Source organism: Panthera onca, chromosome D1 (assembly GCF_046562875.1).
Source record: "Panthera onca isolate mPanOnc1 chromosome D1, mPanOnc1 haplotype 2, whole genome shotgun sequence".
In the NCBI taxonomy this organism is placed as follows: Eukaryota; Metazoa; Chordata; class Mammalia; order Carnivora; family Felidae; genus Panthera; species Panthera onca.
Genome location: NC_138348.1, coordinates 52,203,989 through 52,231,873, shown reverse-complemented (window position 1 = coordinate 52,231,873; position 27,885 = coordinate 52,203,989). Strand labels below are relative to the sequence as shown.

General features: G+C 38.5%; 2 protein-coding genes across 4 annotated transcripts in view; both read right to left on the bottom strand.

Annotated features, from left to right (window-relative positions):
• The window catches only part of LOC132677163 (uncharacterized), a 286,729-nt gene that overhangs the window by 214,089 nt on the left and 44,755 nt on the right, over nucleotides 1–27,885 (bottom strand). The window contains exons 3-4 of one of the 3 annotated variants that reach the window (XM_078433993.1): nucleotides 16,487–16,567; nucleotides 14,351–15,455 (exon numbers count right to left, since the gene is read on the bottom strand). The exons of 1 other annotated variant lie outside the window; for it this stretch is intronic. In XM_078433993.1, the coding sequence (XP_078290119.1) occupies nucleotides 16,525–16,567 (43 nt within the window). In that variant the 3' untranslated portion in view covers nucleotides 14,351–15,455; nucleotides 16,487–16,524. Of the gene's footprint in view, nucleotides 1–14,350; nucleotides 15,456–16,486; nucleotides 16,568–27,885 lie in introns of those variants that run through there. One more of the 3 variants, XM_078433991.1, reaches the window with a different exon arrangement.
• On the bottom strand, nucleotides 6,972–10,580 carry LOC132676357 (olfactory receptor 52L1). Its single transcript, XM_060628463.3, has one exon. The coding sequence runs from the start codon at nucleotides 10,028–10,030 to the stop codon at nucleotides 9,035–9,037; it is 996 nt and encodes a 331-aa protein (XP_060484446.3). The 5' UTR covers nucleotides 10,031–10,580; the 3' UTR covers nucleotides 6,972–9,034.

Below are 27,885 nucleotides of genomic sequence, written 5' to 3'. Positions count from 1 at the left end.
TAAATAAATAATAAATGAAAAAAAAAAAAAGAATGAGGAAAAAGTCCTCTGTTCTCACTCTTCTTGTGACTCAGCCTCTGTGGGCCTAGCACGACATGGGCTTTCCTCCCTTAACCCTGAAACTTGCCAGTGACACAACAGATTGAGTCCTACTTAAGGAGTCAACTGCCTGTATCCAGTAACCAGAACCAGAGCTCCTTCCTTGGCTCTGATGAAAAAATCTAGAAGGTTTTATGATCTGCAGTCAGTTCCTCACGTTGTTCCACCTCCTTTTCCAAATCATCTGAGAACAGTCTTAGTTTGGGTTACTGGGACCATGGGGCTGATGAGCTGGATCTCATAGGAACCTTCATCTCACTTTAACTTATGGTGCTACTGGGTGCCAGTAGTTGTGATGTGAGGGACAGGATTTGAAATTGACTTGAAATTCAAATCTATATCAATCTGCTAAATTTCATAGGCCATCCTCTTAAACACTATAACACTTTCAATATCCTGAAATGTTATATTGAGCTTTTCCAGAATTTCTTAATGAAACTATACTACTTCCTGTTTTTTATATTATCCTGAATTCAACTCTGCTGTTTAGTGTCTGCATGGATTTGGGAAACTAATTTACACTATGCAAATCTCAGTCATTCACTAAATATTTACTTATTATCAACCATATGGCCAGCACTAGGATAGTCACAGGGATAAAAATGTGAACAAAGTAGTCAAGCTCATTGCCTTTATCAAGATTCCTTTACAGTAATCACATTACATTATATCAGTAGCTTCCCATTGCCTATAAAATGAAACTAGCTTTCTTAATACGGGCTACTCAACACTAAACATTAACTGGGTGGCTAGATCCATGTCAGTTTTCTTCCCCACTAATGTGGTGTCTCATACCGTGTTTAGAATGTAGTAGAATCAACACATTTTTACCTAATTAGTGAAATCAAGGTCATACATAATCTGACCCCTTTCTACCTCTCTAGTGTATTTAGAACCACTTTTCTGAGCAGGCAATTACTCCAGTCACAAACATTACTGAATATCTTTTGGGGTTTATGATGATTAAATTAATGTAAAACCGCTCAGATTCATTGTGTGATTTTTTTTTTTCTCCTTTACCAAAGATAAAGAAAAAGGAAGGAATGTAAAGATTTCTGTTTAGGTTTTTTTTTTTTAATCATTTCTGTTTCTTTACTAATATTCTCATTTTGTTAATGCACTGTTAATCTAATTGTTTGGTTGTATGTCTATGTGTTCTTGTAGTTCACTGAACTTCTCTAAAAGGATTGTTCTGAATACTTTGTCAAACAGTTCATAGTGTAAGATCACTATTTTCTTAGGGTCAGTTATTGGAGCTTTATTAGATTTCTTTGGGATCCTAGTATCCTTGCATTGCTATCTGTGCATTGGAGTAAGCAATGTCCTTTCCATACTCTACAGGTTTGCTTCAGAAGGGTAAGACCTATACCAATCAGCTTAGCTTTGTGTACAGGACAGATCAGCTGGTAGCAACAGTGGCCAGGCAAGGCTTACTATTGTGATTGGGCGGATCCATTGTCCAGACTTTCCAGTTAGGTAGCCCACAGACTACCTAAATCTTCAACTGCTTCAACTCTTCAACCTGCTCCTCAACTGGGCAGAGTTACTGGCTGGGCTCCCTGCTTGGGCAAGGCCACAGGATATGCTCAATAATCAGTCAGGGTCATAGGCTAAGGGAGACAATAGGCTAGGCTCCAAGGCTAGACTAGGCCCAGGGTCACTGTTAGGTTATGCAGGTCAGAGGCTATACTCAACAGTTTCACAGGTCTCCTGGCTTTCTGTTTGTTTAAAGTGGTTTTTTTTTTTTATCATTTTTTAATCACCTTATCATTTTATCATTCTTTTTAAAATCTTTTTTTTTTTTTTTTTTTTTTATCATTTAACCAGGACAAGACTTCCTGGTCATGCACTGGAACCTATACTCAACAGTGAGTGGGGCTATGGATTTGCTTCCCTGTCTGGATGGGGTCATAGAATAGACTCCAAGACTGGTAATGCCTATTGGTTGGGGTCCTAAATCAGGAAGAACTGCCAACTGAGCTCACTGCGAGATGGAGCTGAGCCATGAGCTCAGCTTTGCAGGTGGACTGACCACTGCCTGAGATACCTACTCAGGTTCCATTACAGCAGGAAGGCTGTCCTCCAGCATCTGAGCACTGGTTGCCAGAAAACTCTGCCCCCTTTTCCATCCCTGTCTGATGCCCAGTGATCAAGCCATGCAGATTAACTCATGATCCTTATGAGACAAGACCTGAGTGGACCTCCCAGAAAGCATCCTGCAAAGTTGATGGAGCTGGATGTCCACACTGGGCTCTCCTTTCCCACTAGAGGAACTGGATAGGCTTTCTCAGAGCAGTGCTGTGCTGCCCTGGGAGAGAGGCAAAGCAGGCAAAGTGAAACCTCTACTCTTACTCTTCTAATGCAGTCTTTCTGGGTCTCTGTGGTCCAGGAGGATGCCTTGGGTTATGGGATTAATGGTGTCTTATCTATGATAGCTGCTAGTTGGTCTTCTTGTGAACGGGATTAAAGTCGAGCAACTTCTGTTGCCATCTTGATATCATCTCCCTTTCTGTTTTTCTTTGATAAGTGTTATTAGGGCTTTATCGATTTGATTGATCTTTGCAAAAAATTGACTTTAAAATTCCTTGATTTTCTTTATTTCTGTTTTCAATTTTATTGATCCAACTTTTATTTTTTATATTTTTTAATTTTTTAAGTTTATTTATTTTGAGAGTGTGTGTACACACACGCGCATGCGAATGAAGGAAAGACAGAGAGAGAGGGGGAGATAAAGAATCCCAAGCAGGCTCCACACTGTCAGTGCAGAGACCACTGGGGCGCTGGATCCCAAGAACCACAAGATCATGACCCAACCCAAGATAAAGAGTCAGATGCTCAACCAACTGAGCCATCCGGGCACCCTGATCCTATCTTAATCTTAACTAATTCCTTACTCTTTTTTTTTACCTTAGGCTTAATTTATTTTCCTTTTTCTAAATTCTTGTCACCTTAGATAATTGATACTAAGTCTTTATTTTCTAATATAAGCATTTAAACATAATTTTTCCTCCATATTCTCTTTACCTGCATTCCCACAATTTTATTATATGTCATTATCAGTTAGTTTGAAATATTTTCTAACATTCTCTATAATTTCTTATTTGAGCCATGAATTATTTAGATATATGTTATTTAATTTCTAAGCGTTTGTGCTAGGAATTTATCCAAGGGATACAGGAGTGCTGATGCATAGGGGCACTTGTACACCAATGTTTATAGCAGCACTTTCAACAATAGCCAAATTATGGAAAGAGCCTAAATGCCCATCAACTTACAAATGGATAAAGATATGGTTTATACATACAATGGAATACTACTTGGCAATGAGAAAGAATGAAATCTGGCCATTTGTAGCAACGTGGATGGAACTGGAGAGTATTATGATAAGAGAAATAAGTCAGGCAGAGAAAGATATATGTTTTCACTCACATGTGGATCCTGAGAAACTTAACAGAAGTCCATGGAGGAGGGGAAGGGGGAAAAAATTTACAGAGAGGGAAGGAGGCAAACCATAAGATACTCAAATACTGAGAACAAGCTGAGGGTTGATGGGGGGCTGGGGGAAAGGGGAAAGCGGGTGATGGGCATTGATGAGGGAACCTGTTGGGATGAGCACTGGATGTTGTATGGAAACCAATTTGACAATAAATTATATTTAATATAAATCATGAATGTAAATATAAAAAAATGTCTATGTGTTTGGGGTTTTTCATGACATCTTATTATTATTGTTTTCTAATATAATTACATGTTGGTAAGAGAATATACTGTGTAAGTTTTTTATTCTTTCAAAATTTATTCAGACATAATTTATGACCCAGTGCCAAGAAAGTGTCCTCTACCTCCTCACATTTCCCATCCCCCATGTAACATTTTCAACCTCACCCAAAGAACATGAAAAGAGTCATCTACTGCCTATTGGGGAAGAACTTTATTTCCTCCACTCCACTTCCAGAGCAAGGCTTTTCTTCCTCACATCACAAGTCGGAAGTAATAGGAGTGAAAGTTCCTGCTCTATCTTTCCCCCTCTCCTCTCCCTTGTTTTCTTTTCCATATGAGAAGAAGGATCACCAATACAATTGGACAGGAATGGTTGGGAGCAGTGGGTGGAGTTCATGCATCTCAAACATAGGAAATATGTTCTGTCTGTTTTACTGCCAACCTGGAGGATCTTTAAGTACAGCAGTGGACTCTCTTTTGTTTTGTATCCAAGTATCATAAATTCACCTGGATAGAGCTTATGATGTCTTTCATGGACAGAATTCTGAAAGCAACCATTCTTTTTGCATTTTACATTCCGCTATGGCTTCATCCAATTTATGGAGAGTATACAATCCTCCTTGTAAATTACTGGGTATTTGCATTGGAACCAAATTTTCCAATAAAATCTCACCATATCTGAGCAAAGGGAGGGAGTGGTTGGAGTGTTAGGACCTAAAATTTAGGGAATGAAATTGATGGCCTCCTTTTTGTCCTCAGATCTCACCTTCATTTTCTAATCATGACTTACCAGAGAGCCAAGCATATGACATTTATTAGGTCCTAACTATTCTCACTTTAATTCCTCTTTAATTCCTTGTGGGCATTCTCCACTGCTAGGAATGCAGAGGGGATAAACAGTGAGAAATCTGCATTTTCCATCTTCAACAGCACTCCTGAGCTTTCTCCTCTCAGGGAGGCACTCTGTTTCTCTCAGGTGAGGAGCAGCTAATTCTTGGATGGAAAATCTGTCCCACTAGTCCTAAACAGAAAATCACATAAAAAATTAATAAAAGGAAAAAAAATTCACTGTGTGAAGTTTGTGCACTGGTTGAATCTAGTATCACAAATAATTATTGAGGATGTTTGTTATGCTGAGGAGTAGGTCAGATACTTGGAGTTGAAAAGAAATTGGAGTCTAGTCTAACATGGGATATATACAACACAAGTAATGTTACAAAATTACACTGAAATTATAATAGTTCTGATTCAAGATATTGGACTGACAACATGATTTACTCCCCCCTCCCCTCAAAGTTATCATACTTTTTTATACCCACTCCCAAATCCTACCTGTGGAAATCACCAATTTGTTCTCGTTTCTGAGTTTTGTTTTTTTTCAGATTTTACATACAGTATTTGTCTTTCACTGACATATTTCACTTTGCATAATGCCCTCAAGTTCCACCCACGTTGTTGGAAATGACTGATTTCCTTTTTTATGGCTGAATATTACTCTATTGTGTGGGTATATATACAACTATGTATATATATCACATTTTTGTTATTCATTCACAATATATACATACATCACAATATATATGCATATATGTGTATACCACAATATATGTACTACAGTAATATACCATGTCTCACACACGCACACACACACACATACACACACATATATAACACTATATATCTCACATTTTTGTTATTTATTCATCTGTTGAGGAACAATTAGGCTATTTCCATTTCTTGGCTATTATAAAATATGCTGCACATGTAACCTAAGGATGCAGATATCTCTTTGAGATAGTGATTTCACTTCCTTTGAATATACCTAGAAGTGGGATTGCTGAATTATATGGCAGTTCTACTTTTATTGTTTTGAGGAACCTCTATGTTGCTTTCCACAGTAGCTGCACCAATTTACATTCCCACTAACAGTCCACAAGAGTTTCTTTTCTCCACATCCTTGCCAACACTTGTTATCTCTTGTCTTCTTGATGATAGCCATTTTAATAGATACGAGGTGATAGCTCATCGTGGTTTTGATTTGCATTTCCCTGATGATCAGCGATGCTGAGCTCCTTTTCATGTACGTGTTGGACATTTGTATAACTTTTTTGGAAAAATGTCTATTCAGCACCTCTGCCCACTTACAATTGGACTGTTTGGTTTTTTGCTATTAAGTCATATAAGATCTTCATATAATTTGGATATTAACCCATCATCAGATATATGATTTGCAAATATTTTCTATAATTCTATAGATTGTCCTTTCATTTTGTTGATGGCTTTCTTGCTATACAGAAGATTTTTAGTTAGTCTAATGTTCTACTACTTGTTTATTTTGGCCTTGGATGCTTTTTCTTAAGGTGTCAAATCCAAAAATTCTTTATGAAGACTGATGTCAAAAAGTTTACCCCCTATGTCTCCTTCTGGGAGTTTTATGGTTTCAGGTTTTACATTCAGATCTAAATGGTCTTTAATCCATATTGAGTTGACTATTGTGTATGGTGTAAGATAGGGATCCAGTTTCATTCTCCCACATGGGCATATCCAGTGCTCCCAACATTATATATTGAAGACATTATCCTTCTACCATTGCATATTTGTGACTACTTTATTGTAATTAAATTATACATATATGCATGAGTTTATTTCTAGGAACTCTGATCTGTTCCACTGATCTATGTGTCAGTTTTTATGCCAATACCATATTGTTTGATTACTATAGCTCTGTGATGTAGTTTGAAATCTAATGACTAAAAAGACACAAAAGTAAGAGTAATTCAATAAAATTACTAGAATTTGAGGAATTGTTCTAGGGTTGGATCATACACTTTCAAATATTTCTGGAACTTATAAGTCAGATTGTATTAACTTTATAAACACCAGAATGAAGAAATCTGCAAACCAGTGTAGGTATGTATGTGTGGAGAGTAGACTTATGAGTTAGGAAAAGGAATGGGTTACAGCTTGATACACACCTGAGAATTGTACTTATTAAGAGATTCAAGAAATAACACAAGCTTGGAATCAATCGAACTGATCAATTGAAATTTTAGAAATTGAAAGCAAACCTTTAGTGAACTGATGAGGGAATTGTTCTTGTATTGCCAGGGCAGCTATGTCAGTACAGTCTTTTCTGCACAATACGTGACAAGAAAGCTAAATCCAAAAAGCCAGTGCTAACATTAAGTTGAATGGCTATGAGTCTAAACATTTAAATATTTTCATAATATCGATAAATGTTTGGCACAGGTGAGCAAGGAAATTAGTGAAGGCACAAATAAACACTGCTAGGGATAAAATAGGGGATATACTATAACCACAGTAGAAAATAAAACAATAAGATATGATATGAATATTTTCTGATAGTAAACTTCAATGACAGCAAACAAGCAGATATTTAGGCCAAAAAAAGGTTTAAAATCTTTCAAAAGGAAATTCTAAAAGACATCCTTCAAGCATCATACATACCCCATTTAGATGATCTGAGATTTAAAAAAAAATCTACTTTTTAGCCTATAGGTTAGTCAGCACCAAAAAGATTCTCCAAAATATAGTGGGGTTTAACCCAGATACAAGTTTCTATCTCAGGTTTAAGTCAGAGTTGGTGGCCCAGACAGCGTCGGGAACACAGGCTCTTCTACAGTGTTGTTCTGCCATCTTCAGTACATTTTTCCATCTTGTGATCCAAGAAGCTCTTCAGATCCCACCATCATACCCACATCCCAAAAATCCACAAATAGTGTAAATGGGATGAGAGAACAAACAGCTACTTTGAATAAAACAAAGTAAACAAAGTACCTAAACAAAGTACCGCTAGAGCCAACATAGTTGTTTTCTAGTGAATGGGATACAACATACACCACAGCCTGGGCTTCCTCAGGACAACTCACCAGAGATCAAGTCCTGCGCCTACAACCAACGTGATGAGAACGTGTAATTGTTCCTACAATAAGAACTCATACAATTCCTCCCTAATTCACCCATGAGCGTGCACCAAACTGAAGACTTCATACTCAAGTCTCTGTACCTGAAAACTATTAGGAGTGAAATTTACCAAGAAAGGAGAAACTGGAACACTAACTCATCCATTCCCCCCTTTTGACCACTATGGAGTCCATTGATAGAGCCCTCTCAACACCAGAGCATCCTACCTCAAAGCAGCAGTGACTTGCTTCCTCCAGAACAGAACAAAATGTGCTCCCTTTTAGGAACACAAAAGAGGTAAGCCAGATTTTAGGGCAACATCCAACAAACAGGATGCAATACACCAATTGTAACAATCTTCTTATAAGTTTTACCCAGTTCCTGTTACCAAAAAAGTGGGGACGGGGGTCTAACTGACATCATTCCATATCCACATTTCAGAAATAGAAATTCTTTCAAGTGCCAAAACTACATCTACATGTATGAATAAAGCTATGTTTACCAGTATCAGACTCTAGCACATTTTGTAGTTATTAAATAATATTAATATATGGGTGTTTAGCTTTGTTAAATTAAGACTTACAAAACATACATACATTCAATACTGGTCTTATTCCTTCTTTACCCTAATAAAAAATATGAATAAATTAAAAATACTGACCTTTTCAAAAAGAAATGCACTCTACAATATACATTTCTTCCTTGAAAATAGCGTTTGTATCTCATTTTTCTAAGAACCCATTACCATGTCTCCCCACTTAGGTTAATTTAAATATGTGAGTAAGAGTCATACTGTAATAAAAAGGTGTTTTCTGACATATTGGTAGTATCAAATGGTTAGAGAGAGACTCTGTTGCTACATGGAAGCTGAGTGACCTAGAGCTCATAGCAATAACATTGAGGGTGTGAAGACACTCTAAAACTAAAACAAAGAAGAGGCTGGGACTTCCCATTCCCTTACTTAATGATGTTCCACAATCATTGGGTGAAGGCAGAAAAAAATGGCATGTCCAAAGATATATCTTTTCTCCACTTCTCAAGTCCCCTTGATAGAAGAATAGAGAAATGTTAGAATCAGAAGCAAAAGAAAAGAAAATAATAAAAAATCCAGCTATTCAGGGAGTCCAAACAGTGATGGAGCCAAGTGCCCAGGGGTGTTCTCTGCCGTGAGATAGCAGGACTGGAAGGACCCCTCACTGTGCAATGGTCTCTACCCACATAGCTTAGACCAGCCATGGACTCCAGGCAGTACCTTTGACAGGAGCCTCAGAAAATAATAACTGGGATGTGTTCAGATCCATCCTTTTAGGGAGAATACCCTGAGTACTCGCTGGCGGATCTGCTGAGTCTTCACCCCATAGACAAGAGGATTGAGTGCAGGTGGCACGAGGAGGTAGAGTGTGGCCAGAAGAACATGGACATGATGGGGTACATGGTGGCCAAAGCGGTGAGTGAGGAAAGAGAACATTCCAGGAACATAGAAGATCAGGATGACACAAATGTGAGACCCACATGTGCTAAAGGCCTTAAGTCGGGCCTCACCCCCTGGTACTTTCAGCACTGTCTGGAGGATGAAGGCATAGGAAATACCGATGGCCACGACATCTAGCCCAACCACAAGCAGGGCCACTGCCAACCCATAAGCTCGGTTCACTGTGGTTTCTGAGCAGGCAAGCTTCACCACAGCCATATGTTCACAATAGGCATGGCCTATGACGGTGGCCTGGCAGAAGATAAGTCTCCGCAACAGGATAGGGAAGGGGAGGAGGAGGAGTAACCCCCGTACCAGCACTGCCATTCCAATGCGCCCTATGATCCCTGGATGCAAGATGGTGGAATGGTGCAGAGGGTGACAAATGGCTACATAGCGATCCAGAGCCATGGCCACAAGTACACCTGACTCCATGGAAGAGAACGCATGGATGAAGAACATTTGGGTCAGGCAGACAGTGTACCCAATCTCATGGGCATGAACCAGGAGCACTGCAAGGGTTTTGGGTGCAGTGGAGGACGCCAGCACCAGGTCAATGCCAGAGAGCATGGCCAGAAAGAGGTACATAGGCTGGTGCAAGGATGGGTCAGTCCAGATGATAAAGATGATGGTGACATTGCCCATTACAGCAAAGAGATAAAGGACACTCAGCAGCATTGCTATCCAGTGCTGGCTTTCCTCTAAACCGGGGATGCCCATCAGGAAAAAAGAAGGCTGCAGTAGCCTCCAGCTGGAATTACTAAGGGCCATCGTCAATGGCTTAGAGAAGGAAGAGAGAAAAGAAACAAAAATCATGATTTCTCCGTTGCTGGGGGGTTATCACAGTGTCTACCTCTGGCTACCACCTTCATGAGAAGAGAGAACCTGAAAGTGAAACACAAAAGAATAAAGTGAGATACAGAGAATCCCCTGTTCTGTTCTTGAGATAATGTCTTTAAGGTGAGACATCCACATGCCTGAATTAAGATAGGTCTACTTTCATTTACAGGTAAGAGTAATCATGCTGCTTAGAGATGTCTAAACTACCATTCAATGACTTCTAATTTGGAATGTCCACTTGAATGGATCCTCTACATCACCTCTTGCCATTACTGAACACAATAAATCAATCTGTTATTTTTTTAAAGTATTTTCCCTTAGTTTCCACGACACAGCACTCTACTGTGTTCCTCCTATGTCCTCCATCCCAACACCTTCTCCATCTATCTGTCCACTATATGTTATTGATTCCAGGGCTTCATCTTCTACTCCCTTCCCAGTTCTGTACATTTTCTCTGATTGAGTTCATGATTTACAATATTTTAATCATATATACTTTATTTTCTTCCAAATCTAGGTTTCTAAGTCAAATACCTTTCTGAAATGCAAATTCACTTTCCATTTGCTTACTAAATATTTATACCACACATGCAACATATTCAAGACTGAATTAACTCTACTTTCAGAAACCTGAAATGGTCCTTATTCATTCTTATCTCTCATCCCTTTTACCTTTTCACAGTTCCTGCTGACTAAATGTTTAACTCCTTAATATTCACTCATTCTTCTCAACCCCAGTATCACTGACTAGTGCACACTCGTAACTTTTATCACCTGGAATATTTCCTTAGATCTCTTTGACTTTGATTTCATACCCTTCAAACCAGTCTACACTCTGTAGTCAGAGGGTTTTTCCTAACATGCAGATGTCATCTTGTCACTTCTGAGGTTAAAATCCTTAGTCCATTTAATCCATGAAGTAAAATCACACATTTCAAACTAGTATACAAAGTTTTCAAAGGTTAACTCATATACATTATCTTAAATCAATTATAGTTAGCATTATTATTAACATTTATAAGAAAAGATGATTGAATATGAGATCAGTGACCTCTTTCCTTTTTACTTGTCCACATGGATCTGTTTCTTTATCTCAAATTTCTGCTATATCTATCTCTTACCACAAAGTAATTCAGTGTTTCTGAAACCCCCATATTAGCAAGTAGTACCAATTAAATAAGTGTTCTGTTTAACTGTCCCAGTGTGACTCACTTCTTGGGCATTAAAATTAAAAACTTGATATTGGATGTGTTTGCATATATGTTTGTCTTAAAAGACAGACACAGTCTAAAAAATAATTATATTTTTCTACGAAAAGGAAAGGTTCACATGTATATGTATATATAAAAAGAGTTATGAAAGACTCAGCTCCTTCAGATTATTCATCTATAGATCACTCTGTGTATCTTTCTTATGAACCAGTGAGGACTACAGTATTGTTCCAAACTTTTGAACATGGCAGCTACAAATTCTGAAATGCCAGATGGGCACTTAACTCTCAGTCTTTGTTTTCTTTTCAGATTCAAGTCCACTTATAAATCCAAGTAAGAGTAACTAACATATTTTTATCCAGACCTCCAGAAGAGGTGAATTACAAAAATTCACATTTCAGTGCTTAACATTCTACATAGTAAGAAACTTAAGTCTTTGTCTTAACTACACCCATTCCACTGCAGGTTTTAGCCTACGTCTCATTTTTCACTGGAGGAGTCAGAGAACAGCTGTGCACTTGTGGAAGGCCACCCATCATTTTGATAGGAGCAGTGTCAGCAGAGCAGTGGAGGATAAAGCCAAATACAGTGGGTAAGGGAGAGAAGCAGACCCACAGGTGCCTGAGTACAATCTGCCTTTTTATGTTGTGTGATTTGTCAATCTGGAGGGACAGCCTAGGGCTGTTTTTTAAAAATTAATTGCTGAGGTCAACAAGAGATCCCCCAGTGATTCTTAGAGAAAAAGCAGACTGAACTTTATTCCCAAGAACCTAAGTGAAAATATATTTAGCTCTCTGACCAGGAAGCAGAGGACAATTAGCAAAGAAATGAAGTTGTAAATTCCTATTTATTCATATAAATTCAGTCCAAGCAACCTATCATCCATGAAGCTATACCCAAATTCTGTAAGGCAGCATGGCATATCTCTTTTTCTTTCCTATCAAATCATTTCACTGCTGTGTCATGGCATTAACTCCCTTGCACTGGAAAACCCATCAGTATGTCAGTCCTTGAGGAGCAGGGACTATGCCTTACTTAGGGCAGCAGTCCCAGGACAAGTTCCAGAAGTGCCAGAATCTAACTGGTACTCAGTAATGTTTGCTTAATAAATGTCTCTATGATTACATTACAAATAAATAGATGAATATGTAAAACAACCAGGAATCACAGGAACTTGGCAAAACAGACAAAAACTGGAGAGACAGTGGTTATTGGCATACTATGGTGGGTATCTATGAGGGATGAGCTGATTGGGCTTCAATGCTCCTCACCTAAAGTGATATCCTGGGTGCTTCACAGCAGAAGGAACCCAGCTGAATCTCTCTGCCAGAAGGTGGGTATAACCGAATCCCAGGTGTGTGTCAGAATTGAGGGACTCCTGTGGTCACATCTGGTCACTTCTGCCACTGTCTCTGTCACTGCAGACAGGGAGGGCTGACATCCCTCTGCGGGCTGTGGCCTGTCCCTGTTTCCTTAATCTCCTCTGTAGTGGCATGGACTTTATGATAGTGGTAAAAGGGAGATGCAAGGACACAGAGATTATGGGAGATCACAGAAACAGTGGGTTCACAATGATGACTTACTAGGAGAGGGAGAAATAGAAATCAAACCGTCAGTGTCAGAGTTCAGGTGTCAAACCCAAGATGCATAAACAATCAGTAAAATATGTCTGGTACAGGGATGCTGTTCTGATCTCTGGGCTGTTTTTGAGGATGCATAATTCACAGTCTTGATTCAGGGTTGAGGGAAACTCAGCAACTTGGAGAGAGCTTAGAAAAAGGATAAAATTGCCAGACTCAAAAGTTCCATTATGGTCCTCTCTACTCAGCTGCAAAAATATCCTGAATCCCCAGTTCAGTCTCCATGATGATTGTCTGCCCTAGCACAGGAGTAACAGTGATAAAAGGGATTTTATATTCAGAAGGGTTATGCAGCAATCTCTGGATACCAAAGAGGAAACCAAACATATCACTCAGGTCAGGAAGATAAAGATTTCCAGGATGACTCCTTCCAGCTCTGGCAAGACTTGGGTAAAGTAGGTAATTAGCTATGTCTACATATATCATATATGATGATCAGAATGTCAAGCTAGGATGCTAAAGTACTCTGTGCATGATCATGAAGATTTAACTATGGCACTGGTAAGTATGGGCAAACTCAAAGGCTACCTTATAGTAATGTATGGTCTGAAGGGCAGAAGCTAAGGGGAATGGGACTAAGAGGGTTAGTTTTAAGAAGTCAGACCTGGGGAGAACAGCTACTCTGAGGCAAAAGGAAATAAACTTAAGAAGCGGCTGGGTAGCTCGGTCAGTTAAGCGACTTTGGTTTCGGCTCAGGTCATGATCTCGTGGTTTGTGAATTCAAGCCTCATGTTGGGCTCTGCACTGACAGTGTGAAGCCTGCTTGGGATGGACTCTCTCTTTCTCTCTCCCTCTCTGTCCCTCCTTCACACTCTCTGTCTCAAAATAAATAAATAAACTTTAAGAAAAGGAAATAAACTTAAGAAAACTAAGGCATCAATCCAGATGTAGTGAAACACTCAGCCATAGTAGCCAACCAAGAAATAGCTCCTATCACAAGGGCTATGAGAAAGGCAGAAGTCAGCTGTCAATAGTCTTCCTCAAAACTGTAAGCCCCAAATGTGACCTCATATTCCACACCTGAAATCTAAAACACTAAAACACTGAGACATAATCATAGCACTATGGAACACTTCTCCTTCCCCCACACCCCACCACCACATTACTAAGGTCTATATAAAGTTTTTTCGGTTGTGGTTGTTTTGGGTTTTTTGTTTTTGTTTTTGTTTTGTTTGTTTTGTTTTTTGCCTAATACCTCATGTCCAGCTGTCAACAAAAAATTACGAGGTATATAAAAGGCAAAATACAATTGAAAAAGATAAACCACAAGACCAGACATGGCAGGGTATTTGGAATTATCAGGCTGGGGATTTTAAACAATTATGAGTAACAGGCCAAGGACTCTAATGGACAAAGTAGACATCATGAAAGAGCAGAGAGGCAATGTAAGCAGAGAAATAGAAATACTAAGATGAAAACAAAAATAAATGCTAGAAATTAAAAACAACAACACTGTAACAGAAAGAATGACTTTGACAGGCTTATTAGTAGATTGGATATGGCAGAGGAAAGAGTCTCTGAGCTTGAGAATAGATCAATAGAATTCTCAAAAACTGAAAAGCAAAAAGAATGAAGACTGAAAAAACCAGAAAAGACATCAATGACTATGGAACAACCACAAAAGGTGTAACATGCACATAATGGTATTCCAAGAAGAAAGAAAGGAATATTTGAAACAATAATGACAGTATTTCCCCCAAATGAATGTCAGACGCCAAACAACATCCAGGAAGCTCAAAAAACACCAAACAGGATAAATACTGCCCCCCCCAAAAAAGGCCTACATCTAGGCATATCATTTTCAAGATACCAAAAATCAAAGATAAAGAAAAAATAATGAAGGAAGCTAGAGGGGGTAAAACACCCTACCTATAGGGAAACAAAGATAAGAATTATACCTGACTTCACCTCAGAAGACATGCAAGAAAGCAAAGAGAGAAGTGAAATATTTAAGCAGGTGAGAGACAGAAAACAACAACCCAGAATTCTCTACCCTGTGAAATTATCCTTCAAAAGTGAAGGAGAAATAAAGGTTTTCTCAGACAAGCAAAAATCTCACTGGGTATGGCACCTTACAAAGAACCACACATCTCTATCCCACAGGTTATTGCAATGTAACATTGACAATTCCTCACCAAGAGATTAAATCTTATTAAACTCCCTCTTGAATCTGAGCTGGACTTAGTGATCCACTGACAATCAACAGAATGTGACAGAAGTCCAGGCCAGAAAAAGCCGAGAAGCATCCACCTGCATGTCTTGGCATTTTTCCTCTCTGTATGCTCACTTCAGGAAGCTCTCTCTTACAATCCAGCTGCCATGCAATGAGAAGTCTAAACGATATGAAGAAGCTTTGGGGAGGTCCTCTAGTCAACATTCCCAACTAAGCCCAGTCTTAAAATCATGTCAACCCAGGAACAGATATGTGAGTCAAGATGCCTTCCACTGATTCCAGCCCATAGCTATTCAATTATCCCCACCTGTTTGAGTAGAAGAAAGCCACTGCACTCCACTCCACTGTATTCTTTTTGAATTCTTGACCCACAAAACCTGTGAGAGTGATAAAATAGATGTTATTTTATGCCACTATGTATATGATTGTTCGTTAAAAAGAATAGATAGCAAGAACGCTGGATTTTACTGAAATAATTTGGGGGTTTACTTCTGATTCATTATTGATGATTTTTTAAAGCATATCACTTTTATTTAAAAAATGTTTTTGAATTTTTAATACAGTTTACAACTCAGTTGGCAAAATTCATTTCTATTTGACTGTAAATCTTCACTAAATCATTTGTTCACACCAAATTCCAATATGTTTTGTTCCTCCAATATATACTATTCTGGTTATAATCAGGGGAGACAAACCACATGATAATTTAAACAGGGAAAGTTTATATAAATAATTTTCAACTGTAACAAGGATTGGATTATCAAGAGATTGGCTAGTAATGAGAGAGAATTCTAAAGAATATAGCAATAGCAGATGTAAGGAACAGCCCCTACCACTAGAGACAAGAAGGATTGCCCAGGAAGACCCACCTTGAGCTGAGAATCAGGCCCTGTTGGAGAGGGCACAAGATGATACACCAAACAGAAAAGAAGTTGTTGTGATGGTATGTCAGTTGAAATTGCTGGATATCCACAGTCTAGGGTGCTGAGGACAGTTGTTCACAAGAAGGTACCTCACCAGACGCTCTGTCATAAACCCACCCCAGGGAGATGGTGCAGGAAGCACCTGACCACTGGGTACTTCTAGCTGCCAAGCACCACAGGAGCTGGGTGCTTGGGAAGATGTGTAGGTCCTGGGCACTAAAGAAGCTGTGCATGCTGCAGCAAAGCCTTCCAGACAAGCATGTAACAACCAGAAAGTAAAACCCTTTCTGGTTACCTCAGTGAAATAGAATACTAAGGAACTACAGGGGCTTGTCCCCCAACAACAACAGAAAATAAACTATCACAAACTGTTATAATTCCAGAACCCTGGAAACTAGTCAAAGATTTGCAGAAACCAGGTGACATTTAATCAAGAAAAAGTTGACTGAATCTCAGCAAGAGAACTCGGTGATATTTTAACTCACCCTGGCCTGATTCCTCCCTCTTTAGTTCAGCAGTGGTCTTAAAAATGGCAGCTCATGTTCCGCATGGGAGGGTCCATGGTGCTGGAAGAAGCAGAGCAGACATTGCTCTCAAAGAATTATAGTTGTTTATTTTGACCCGTCTTGTGATTTCTTGAAGGACACATGCAAAGAGGTTGCTTTTATTTCACGTAACTCAGAACTCTCCCAGGATAGGGTGGTGGTTACTTATGACCATTTGTCAAAATCATTTAAAGACAAATGGAGTAGCCTCTGCCATCTGAGAGAAGAAATTATAGCTGGAGAAACCACAGATTTACCAAAAACATTAGAGGAAAGGCTGGGGAGTGAGATATCTCACTGGAATAAGTGCTTACTTTGAAAAGCTTCCATATATTCCTGGGACATGTCAAACATGTCCAGGGCTGAGTGCATATTCAGAAAAGACCGTAAAATGCCCTTAACTCTTATCTTGGCTGACCTTCAGTCTCTGTACGGTAGAAAACCAATATTACAGTAGCTGTATAAAGTGCCTAGTTGACTGTTGAAGGCATACTTCAACACACACACAGACCCCACCTGCAAAGAATGGAGTATTTTCATTCCAGACAATTAAAGAAAATTCTGTTAAATCACTAGCTGACCACTAAACTAATCAACAGAGACTTCAGTAACCACAAACAACAAAAAATATAGATTTGTAAATTTTATCTGGAATCACTAAAGAGCCAACAGTTCTGCCACAAGGAGTCACTGCTTAGTGTCCTTTCATTTCATCCTGAAGGACTCATTTCATCCTAAAGGCCACACAAACCCCAGGGAGGGGGAGAATTTGAATTCCAGAGTCGTTTCATTATAATACTCAAAATGTCCACTTTTAACCAAAAATTATGATGTATCCAAAGAAATAATAAGTATATCTCATACATAGGCATAAGAAAAAGACTTAATAGAAACTGTCTTCTTTTAAGTTTATTTATTTATTTTTGAGAGAGAGAGAGAGAGAGAGAGAGAGAGAGAGAGAGAGAGAGAAGGGAATGGGAAAAGAGAGAGGGGGAGAGAGAGAATCAAAAGCAGGCTCTGTACCATCAGCATGGAGACTGACACGGGGCTCGAACTCACGAATAGCAAGATCAGGATCTAAGCCAAAATCAAGAGTCAGATGCTTAACCAAGTGAACCACCTAGGTGTCCCAAGAGAAACTGTCTTAAAGATGCTCAATGAGCAAACGAAAACCATGAACAAAAACTAGAGCAAACCAATATTTGTCACACCAAATCAAGAATATCAATTAAAAAAGAGAAATTATAAAAAGAGACCAAATAAAAATTCTGGACTTGAAAAGTACAATAACTGAAATAAAAATTCACTAGAGGGGTGCAATGGCAGATGTAAACAGGCAGAATTTAGTAAATTGAATACAAGTCCATTGAGATTAACCAAAATGAGAAGCAGAAAAATAGAATGACAAAAAGTGAACAGAACCTAAAAGAACTGTAGGGTGCCAATAAATCACATTAACACAAACACAATGGGAATGCCAGAGAAGAAAAAAGAAAAATTAAGAATATTTGAAGAAATAGTCACAGCAAACTTCCCAAATTAGATGAAAGATTCGAATCTATACATTCAAGAGCTCAATAAATTTTTGTAGGATAAACTCAACAAGATCCACATTGAGACATATTATAATCAAACTTTGGAAAGACAAGGAAAAAGAATCCCAATGGTAGCAAGAGAAAAGTCATAAGAGAGCCTAAATAAGATTAATGATTTCTGATGAGAAATCATGAAGACTAGAAGTCAGTGGGATGGCAAATTAAAAGTTCTGGAAGAAAAATGTCAAGCAAGAGTTCTGTATCTGCTAAAGCAATCCTCAACAATAAAGGGAAAATTAAAATATAACCTGCCAACTACCAACAAAACAAAAACAGAGTTCATAGCTAGAAGAACTATTCTACCAAAAAAATCCAAAAGGAGTCTTTTAGGATGACATAAAAGGATTCTAAACAGTATCTCAAATCCATACAAAGAAATAAAGAATAGCCTTGGTCTGGCCAGCAGGCATGAGGTTGGACAGAGGGCCAGTCCACTGAAATACAAAGGGAGGAGCCTGAGCCACTGCTGCCAGAGAAAAGCATGTGTACAACCTGAGCCATGAAAATGAAGATGGCCACCAAATCATGCCCCGATTGCAACCAACATGCTCCTGTTGTATGTAAATCTTGTCCTTGTGGTTATGCATTTGTTAATAGGAAACTTCTAAAAACAAATCACTAAGAGAAATCATCATCTTTTCAGATGTGAACATTATCGTATCTTTGAAAGATTTCTCAATACTTTTTTATCTGATCTTAAACTAGGATTTCATGCACCTATAGGAAGTAGACACATCAAGTCTGTCTTTAGAGAAGGCTCTGTTAGTAAAAGGACTATACTTAGTGGCTTGAAATTTTTGTTCTGGGATGTGAGTCTGAAAAATGAGCTTTGAGGGAGACCCATATCTGTTTTAAATGAAGACCAGTTGAAAGCCATGGTGGAAACTTACTCCCAAACAGCAATTCAAGGCCTTACAGCAGACTTCAGAATTTCTGCTATCCAGCTTCTGGCTGCCATAGGAAATGTGAAAACACTGGACAACTAGGTAGGTATCACACCACAATGGATGATCACAAACAGATGTTAGGAGAAGTACTTATCTCTCTTTTTTTTAAGTTTATTTATTTATTTTGAGAGAGATAGAGAGAACACAAGCAGGGGAGGGGTAGAGAGAGAAGAAGAGAATATCAAGCAGGCTCTGTACTGTCAGCGTGCAGCCCCAAGCAGGGCTCAAACTCACAAACCCTGAGATCATGACCTGAGTCAATGAAATCAAGAGTCAGACACTTAACTAACTGAGCCACTCAGCCACCCCAAGATCTCTTGGTCTTAAAAGAGCAGAGACCTATCTTGAAGAGGATCATGGGCTTTGACAAAAAATAAAATTGAAAGAAATCTGGACAATAGTCGGATGTTGATGAAGTTTCCAGATATGTGTTATAGCCATCATTGCAAACAAAAAAGTGTCCAGTAATGTATGGTGGCCTGCAAAAAGGGCATTTCATTACTGCTTTCTAAACCAGCTTAAACTAATTTCTTATTGTCAAGAAATTGAAGTTACATATCAAAAAATGTTTTATAAGCACTCTGCTTTGGTTAGGAGACATGGACCTATACTTCTTCATGACATTTCACTACAGACTTCACAAAATCACCATAGTAAAGTTAACTGAATTGGGCTAAAAATTTCTGCCACATTCATAATACTCACTGGAACTTTTTTTCAGTGGATTACCACTTTTTTTGTCATTTGGATCTCTTTATATGAAACAGAACATTCTCTAGGTGCCTGGGTGGCTCAGTTGGTTAAGCATCTGACTCTTGATTTTGGTTCAGGTCATGATCTCACAGTTTGAGAGTTGGAGCCCACATTACGCTCCTCACTGAAAGTGCAGAGCATGCTTGGAATTCTCTTGTTCTCTCTGCCCCTTTGCTGCTTATGCATGCACACAAGTGGATGCTCTCTCCCTCTTTCACAAAATAAATAAAAGAGAAGCAGCAATTGGAGAATTTGAATAAATTTTAGCAATGTTTAATTAATAAATATGGTATATACTATTTAATATTTGGAGAAATTTATCATTTAGGGAAAATGTTTAATGCTAATTGTACATAGTTTGGTAGAATGAAGCTTTTCTTTTTCGAAAGAAAGAAAGAAAGAAAATATAAGAAGGAAGGAAGGAAAGAAGGAGGGAAGGGAGGGAAGGGAGGAAGAAAAAGGAAAGAAAGAAAGAAAGAAAGAAAGAAAGAAAGAAAGAAAGAAAAAGAAAGAAAGAGAGAAAAAAAGAAAAAGAAAGGAGGGAGGGAAGGAAGGAAGGAAGGAAGGACACAAATAAGTTTACAACATAGGTAAATATAAAAGACAATAATGTTCAACATCACTAATCACCAGGGAAATGCAAGTCAAAACCACATGAGATACCACCTTACACCTGTTAGAATGACTAAAATCAAAAACCCAAGAAACAAGTATTGGTGAGGATGTGTAGAAAAAGGAACCCTCATGCACTGTTGGTGAGAACGCAAACGGATGTAGCCGCTGTGGAAAACAGTATTAAGGTTTCTCTAAAAGTCAAAAATGGAATTACTATATGATCCAGTAATTCCACTACTGGGTATTTACCCAATGAATATGAAAAAACAAATTCAAAAAAATATATGCACCCCTATGTTTACTGAAGCTTTATTTATAATAGCCAAATTATGGACACATCAGAGTGTCCATGGATAAATGAATGGACAAAGAAGATATGGTATAAATATACAATGGAATATCACTCAGCCATAAAAAATAATGAAATCTTGCCATTTGCAGCAACATGGATGGATCTAGAGAGTATAATGCTAAGTGAAATAATCCAGTCAGAAAAAAGATATATACCATGTGATTTCAATCATTTGTAGATTTTAAGAAACAAATCAAAGGGAAAAAAAAGAGAGAGATAAACAAAAAAACAGACTCTTAACTAGAGAAAATAAACCGATGGTTACCAGAGGGGAGGTGGGTGAAAGACGGGTAAAATAGGTGAAGGAGATTAAGAGTACACTTACTGTGATGAGCACTGAGTAATATATGGAATTGCTGAATCACTGTATTGTACATCTGAAATTAATGTAACATTATGTATGTATATATGGTAACTACAACAGACTTAATTTTTTAGTTTTATAAAAAGGCAATTATATATTTTAGTAAATACCTTTTTTTCTATATGATTTAAAGTACAACTACCAAACAAAATTCTACATGTATGTTGAGGGACTGACATAAAGATGTAATTTGTGACAATAACAAGATAAGGGGGATGAAGCTATAAAAAAGCAAAGTATTTTTAATAGTATTGAAACTAAACTGATATTAATTCAAACAAAATTATTATAAATTAAGGTGTTAAATGTAATCCCCAGGGAAAAACTACAAAAATAAACAAAAAAATATACAATAGAAGAAGAAGGAAAAAAGAAATGAGAAGAGAATCAAAGCAGTATACTCTAAAGTATTTATGTAACACACAGAATTGAGAAATCCAGGCATACAAAAGATATAAGATATGTAGAAGACAACTAGAAAAATGGCAGAAGTCCTTCCTTATCAGTAATGACTTTAACTAGACTAGCAGGCAGAAATTGGCAGAAATTGGTTTTTAAAACCAAAAACACAAGTAAATTGAAAGTGAAAGAACAGGAAAAGATAATCCATGCAAATAGTAACCAAAAGAAAGCTATGATATATATTAGTATACTTAATATAAGAATAGACTTTAGGCCAAAAAAAAAAAAAAAAAAAGCTATGTGAGATATAAAATAATGGCAAAAGGTAAGTCCATCAAGTAACTATGACAATAATGCATATACATCCACCAAACAACAGAGCCTCAAAATATAAGAAGCAAAAATTGACAGAATTGAAGGGAGAAGTAAAGAGTTCAACAATACTTGGGGATTTCAACAACCACTTCAATAATGGATAGAATAACTATACATAAGATAAATAAGAAAATAGAAAACTGGAATAACATTATAAGCCAACTAGACCTAATGGGTATATATAGAACATCCAACCCAGTAAGAGCAAAATGCACATTCTTTTTAAGGGCACATGAAACATTCTCCAGAACAGGTCATATGTTAGCCCACAAAACAAGAGTAAATAAATTTAAAAAGACTGAAATCATGCAAATTATCTCCTCTAATCACAATGGAATAAAATTAGAATTCAATAATAGAAAGAAAACCAGAAATTTAAAAGGGTGTGAATATTAAGTGACACACTTCTTTAAAAATTTGGGTGAAAGAGAAAATCAAATAGAAAATACTTGATAAGAATAGAAATGAACACACACCATACCAAAACTTATGGGATAGAGCAAACACATTCCTCAAAACTTATACCTATAACACCTACATTGAAAAATAAAATAAATTTCAAATCAAAAACATAACTTTCCTGCTTAAGTAACTAGGAAAAGAACAGCAAACTAAACACAAAGCAAGAAGAAAGATGGAAAAACCAAAGATCACAATAAGATAAGTGAAACAGAGAATAGAAAAGAATTAAAAAATCAACAAAACCAAGACTTGGTTCTTCGAAAAGATCAACAAAATTGACAAGCCTTTAGCTGGACTGACTATAACAATTAGGCAACAAAATTACGTAAAAAGGATCCAAATAAAAAAGGAAGAAGTGAAACTATCTCTATTCACAGATGACATGATCTTATATATAGAAAATCCTAAAGAATACACCAAAAAAAAAAAAAAAATCATTAGAGCTAATGAATTCAGAAATGTTGCAGGATACAAAAAAAAAGTTGTATTTGTACACATGAGCAAAGAACAATTCAAAAATAGAATAAGAAATACTTCCATTTACAATACCATCAAAAATTATAAAATACTTAGGAATAAATTTAACCAAGGAGGTGCAAGCCTTGCTCAATGAAAACTACAAAGCATTTCTAACAAAAATTAAAGTAGAACTAAATGAATAGGAAGACGTCTGTGTTCATTCCTCAAGACTTAATATGGTTCAGAAGGCAATACTCCCCAAATTCACCTACAGATTTAAAATAACCCCTAGCAAAACACAAATTGCTTTTTTTTTTTCTTGAAGAAATGCACAAGCTGATCATAAAATTCATGTGGAATTTCAAGGGACCTTGAATCAAAACAATCATGGAAAAAAATCAAAGTTGGAGCATTCACACTTCACAATTTCAAAATAAACCTCGAAGAAAAGTAATCAAAACAAAGTTGTATTGACATAAAGGCAGACAAATAGTTGGATGCAGAATTGAGAGTCCAGAAATAAACTTGTATGTTCATGGTCAACTGATTTTCAATAAGGCTTGTGAGATCATTCAATGAGAATATAATAGTCTTTTCAACAAATGGTACTGGGACCACTGAATACCCATGTGCAAAGACAGAAGTTGGACCCTTCAACACGCCATATACTAAAATTAACTTAAGATGAGTCACAAACTTAAATATCAAAACTAAAACTACCAACCTCCTAGAAAAAAATGTACAAGTAAATCCTCATGATCTTTGTTTAGGCAAAGCCTTCCTAGCTAATACACCAAAAGCACAGGACAAGGGTTGGGGGGAGGGGGGAGAAATAGAAAAATTGGACTTGATCAAAATTAGAAATGTTTGTGCTTCAAAGGATATCATCGGTATATTATATATAGGATCCTGGGAAGATGGCGGCGCCTCACCTATGGTCCTTGGGCCCGTAGGTCACTGGGCGACCTGCAGCCAGGCCACGGCTGGGGAGGCAGTCTGACCTCCGCATGGCAGTTCATACCTTCTAACAAGCTATTTGAAAAACTAAAAAAAGGAGGACAGCCAGGACCCGATCCTGGGAAGATGGCAGCGTAGGAGGACGCTGGGCTCACTGCGCGTCCTGCTGATCACTTAGATTCCACCTACACCTGCCTAAATAACCCAGAAAACCACCAGAAGACTAGCAGAACAGAGTCTCCAGAGCCAAGCGCAGAGGAGAGGCCCACGGAAGAGGGTAGGAAGGGCGGCTAGGCGGTGTGCGCTCCACGGACTGGCGGGAGGGAGCCGGGGCGGAGGGGCGGGCCTTCGGCCAAGCAGAGCTCCCAAGACTGGCTTGCAAAAATGGAGGGGACAGAAGGAGTGTGTTCCAACAGCAAGCGGGACTTGACATCTGGAAGGTTATAAGCTAACAGCTCTGCTCGGAGAACAGGAGGGCTGGAGGACAACAGGAGGGAGAGGTGTTGAGCCCCGGATGACAGAGCTCAGCTTGGCGGGGAACAAAGGCGCTCACCAGTGCCATCTCCCTTGCCCATTCCCCAGCCAAAATCCCAAAGGGAACCAGTTCCTGACAGGGAAGTTGCTTGCATCACAAAAACACCCAAGGCTGTGCTTCTGCAGATCCATCTCTCCAGTGGGTCTGACTCCCTCCCGGTGCCACAGGGCCCCTCCCAAAGCGGATCTCTGAGGGGAGAAGCGAGCTGAGCCTGCCCCTCCCGCCCCTGTGCACCTTGCCGATCCACCCCAGCTAATACACCAGATCCCCAGTACCACAATCCTGTCAGTGTGCAAGTAGCCCAGACGGGCCACACCACCCCACAGTGAATCCTGCCCCTAGGAGAGGGGAAGAGAAGGCACAAACCAGTCTGACTGTGGCCCCAGCGGTGGGCTGGGGGCAGACATCAGGTCTGACTGCGGCCCCGCCCACCAATGCAAGTTATTCAAGACAGCACAGGGGAAGTGCCCCGCAGTCCTGCACCACTCCAGGGACTATCCAAAATGACCAAACGGAAGAATTCCCCTCAGAAAAATGTCCAGGAAATAACAACAGCTAACGAACTGATCAAAAATGATTTAAACAATATAACAGAAAGTGAATTTAGAATAATCGTCATAAAATTAATCGCTGGGCTTGAAAACAGTATAAAGGACAGCAGAGAATCTCTTGCTACAGAGATCAAGGGACTAAGGAACAGCCAGGAGGAGCTAAAGAATGTTATCAACGAGCTGCAAAATAAAATGGAGACAACTACGGCTCGGATTGAAGAGGCAGAAGAGAGAATAGGTGAACTAGAAGATAAAATTATGGAAAAATAAGAAGCTGAGAAAAAGAGATAAAAAAAAAATCCAGGAGTATGAGGGGAAAATTAGAGAACTTAGTGATGCACTATAGAGAAATAATCTACACATAATTGGTATTCCAGAGGAGGAAGAGAGAGGGAAAGGTGCTGAAGGGGTACTTGAAGAAATAATAGCTGAGAAATTCCTGGATCTGGGGAAGGAAAAAGGCATTGAAATCCAAGAGACACAGAGAACTCCCTTCAGACGTAACTTGAATCAATCTTCTGCACGACATATCATAGTGAAACTGGCAAAATACAAGGATAAAGAGAAAATTCTGAAAGCAGCTAGAGATAAACATGCTCTAACGTATAAAGGGAGACCTATAAGACTCGTGACCAATCTCTCTACTGAAACTTGGCAGGCCAGAAAAGAATGGCAGGAGATCTTCAATGTGATGAATAAAAAAAATATGCAGCTGAGAATCCTTCATCCAGCAAGTCTGTCATTTAGAATAGAAGGAGAGATAAAGGTCTTCCCAAACAAACAAAAACTGAAGGAATTCGTCACCACTAAACCAGCCCTACAAGAGATGCTAAGGGGGATCCTGTGAGACAAAGTACCAGAGACACCGCTACAAGCATGAAACCTACAGACATCACAATGACTCTAAACCCATATCTTTCTATAATAACACTGAATGTAAATGGACTAAATGCGCCAACCAAAAGACATAGGGTATCAGAATGGATAAAAAAACAAGAGCCATCTATTTTCTGTCTACAAGAGACTCATTTTAGACCTGAGGACACCTTCAGATTGAGAGTGAGTGGATGGAGAACTATTTATCATGCCACTGGAAATCAAAAGAAAGCTGGAGTAGCCATACTTATATCAGACAAACTAGACTTTAAATTAAAGGCTGTAACAAGAGATGAAGAAGGGCATTATATAATAATCACAGGGTCTATCCATCAGTAAGAGCTAACAGTTATAAATGTCTATGCACCGAATACAGGAGCCCCCAAATATATAAAACAATTACTCACAAACATAAGCAACCTTATTGATAAGAATGTGGTAATTACAGAGGACTTTAACACCCCACTTACAGAAATGGATAGATCATCTAGACACATGGTCAATAAAGAAACAAGAGCCCTGAATGATACATTGGATCAGATGGACTTGACAGATCTATTTAGAACTCTGCATCCCAAAGCAACAGAATATACTTTCTTCTCAAGTGCACATGGAACTTTCTCCAAGGTTGATCACATACTGGGTCACAAAACAGCCCTTCATAAGTTTACAAGAATTGAAATCATACCATGCATACTTTCAGACCACAATGCTATGAAGCTTGAAATCAACCACAGGAAAAAGTATGGAAAACCTCCAAAAGCATGGAGGTTAAAGAACACCCTACTAAAGAAAGAATGGGTCAACCAGGCAATTAGAGAAGAAATTAAAAAATATATGGAAACAAATGAAAATGAAAATACAACAATCCAAATGCTTTGGGATATAAAGAAATGGAAAGACATTCCCTGCTCATGGATTGGAAGAATAAATATTGTCAAAATGTCAATACTACCCAAAGCTATCTACACATTCAATGCAATCCCAATCAAAATTGCACCAGCATTCTTCTCAAAACTAGAACAAGCAATCCTAAAATTCATATGGAACCACAAAAGGCCCCAAATAGCCAAAGTAATTTTGAAGAAGACCAAAGCAGGAGGCATCACAATCCCAGACTTTAGCCTCTACTACAAAGCTGTCATCATCAAGACAGCATGGTATTGGCACAAAAACAGACACATAGACCAATGGAATAGAATAGAAACACCAGAACTAGACCCACAAACGTATGGCCAACTCATCTTTGACAAAGCAGGAAAGAACATCCAATGGAAAAAAGACAGTCTCTTTAACAAATGGTGCTGGGAGAACTGGACAGCAACATGCAGAAGGTTGAAACTAGACCACTTTCTCATACAATTCACAAAAATAAACTCAAAATGGATAAAGGACCTGAATGTGAGACAGGAAACCATCAAAACCCTAGAGGAGGAAGCAGGAAAAGACCTCTCTGACCTCAGCCGTAGCAATCTCTTATTTGACACATCCCCAAAGGCAAGGGAATTAAAAGCAAAAATGAACTACCGGGACCTTATGAAGATAAAAAGCTTCTGCACAGCAAAGGAAACAATCAACAAAACTAAAAGGCAACCAACGGAATGGGAAAAGATATTTGCAAATGACATATCAGACAAAGGGCTAGTATCCAAAATCTATAAAGAGCTCATCAAACTCCACACCCGAAAAACAAATAACCCAGTGAAGAAATGGGCAGAAAACATGAATAGACACTTCTCTAAAGAAGACATCCGGATGGCCAACAGGCACATGAAAAGATGCTCAACGTCGCTCCTCATCAGGGAAATACAAATCAAAACCACACTCAGCTATCACCTCACGCCAGTCAGAGTGGCCAAAATGAACAAATCAGGAGATTATAGATGCTGGCGAGGATGTGGAGAAATGGGAACCCTCTTGCACTGTTGGTGGGGATGCAAATTGGTGCAGCCACTCTGGAAAACAGTGTGGAGGTTCCTCACAAAATTAAAAATAGACCTACCCTATGACCCAGCAATAGCACTGCTAGGAATTTACCCAAAGGATACAGGAGTACTGATGCATAGGGGCACTTGTACCCCAATGTTTATAGCAGC

Coding starts and splice junctions, on each gene's coding strand:
- LOC132676357 (XM_060628463.3), bottom strand. CDS start 10,030: ATGATTTTTGTTTCTTTTCTCTCTTCCTTCTCTAAGCCATTGACGATG.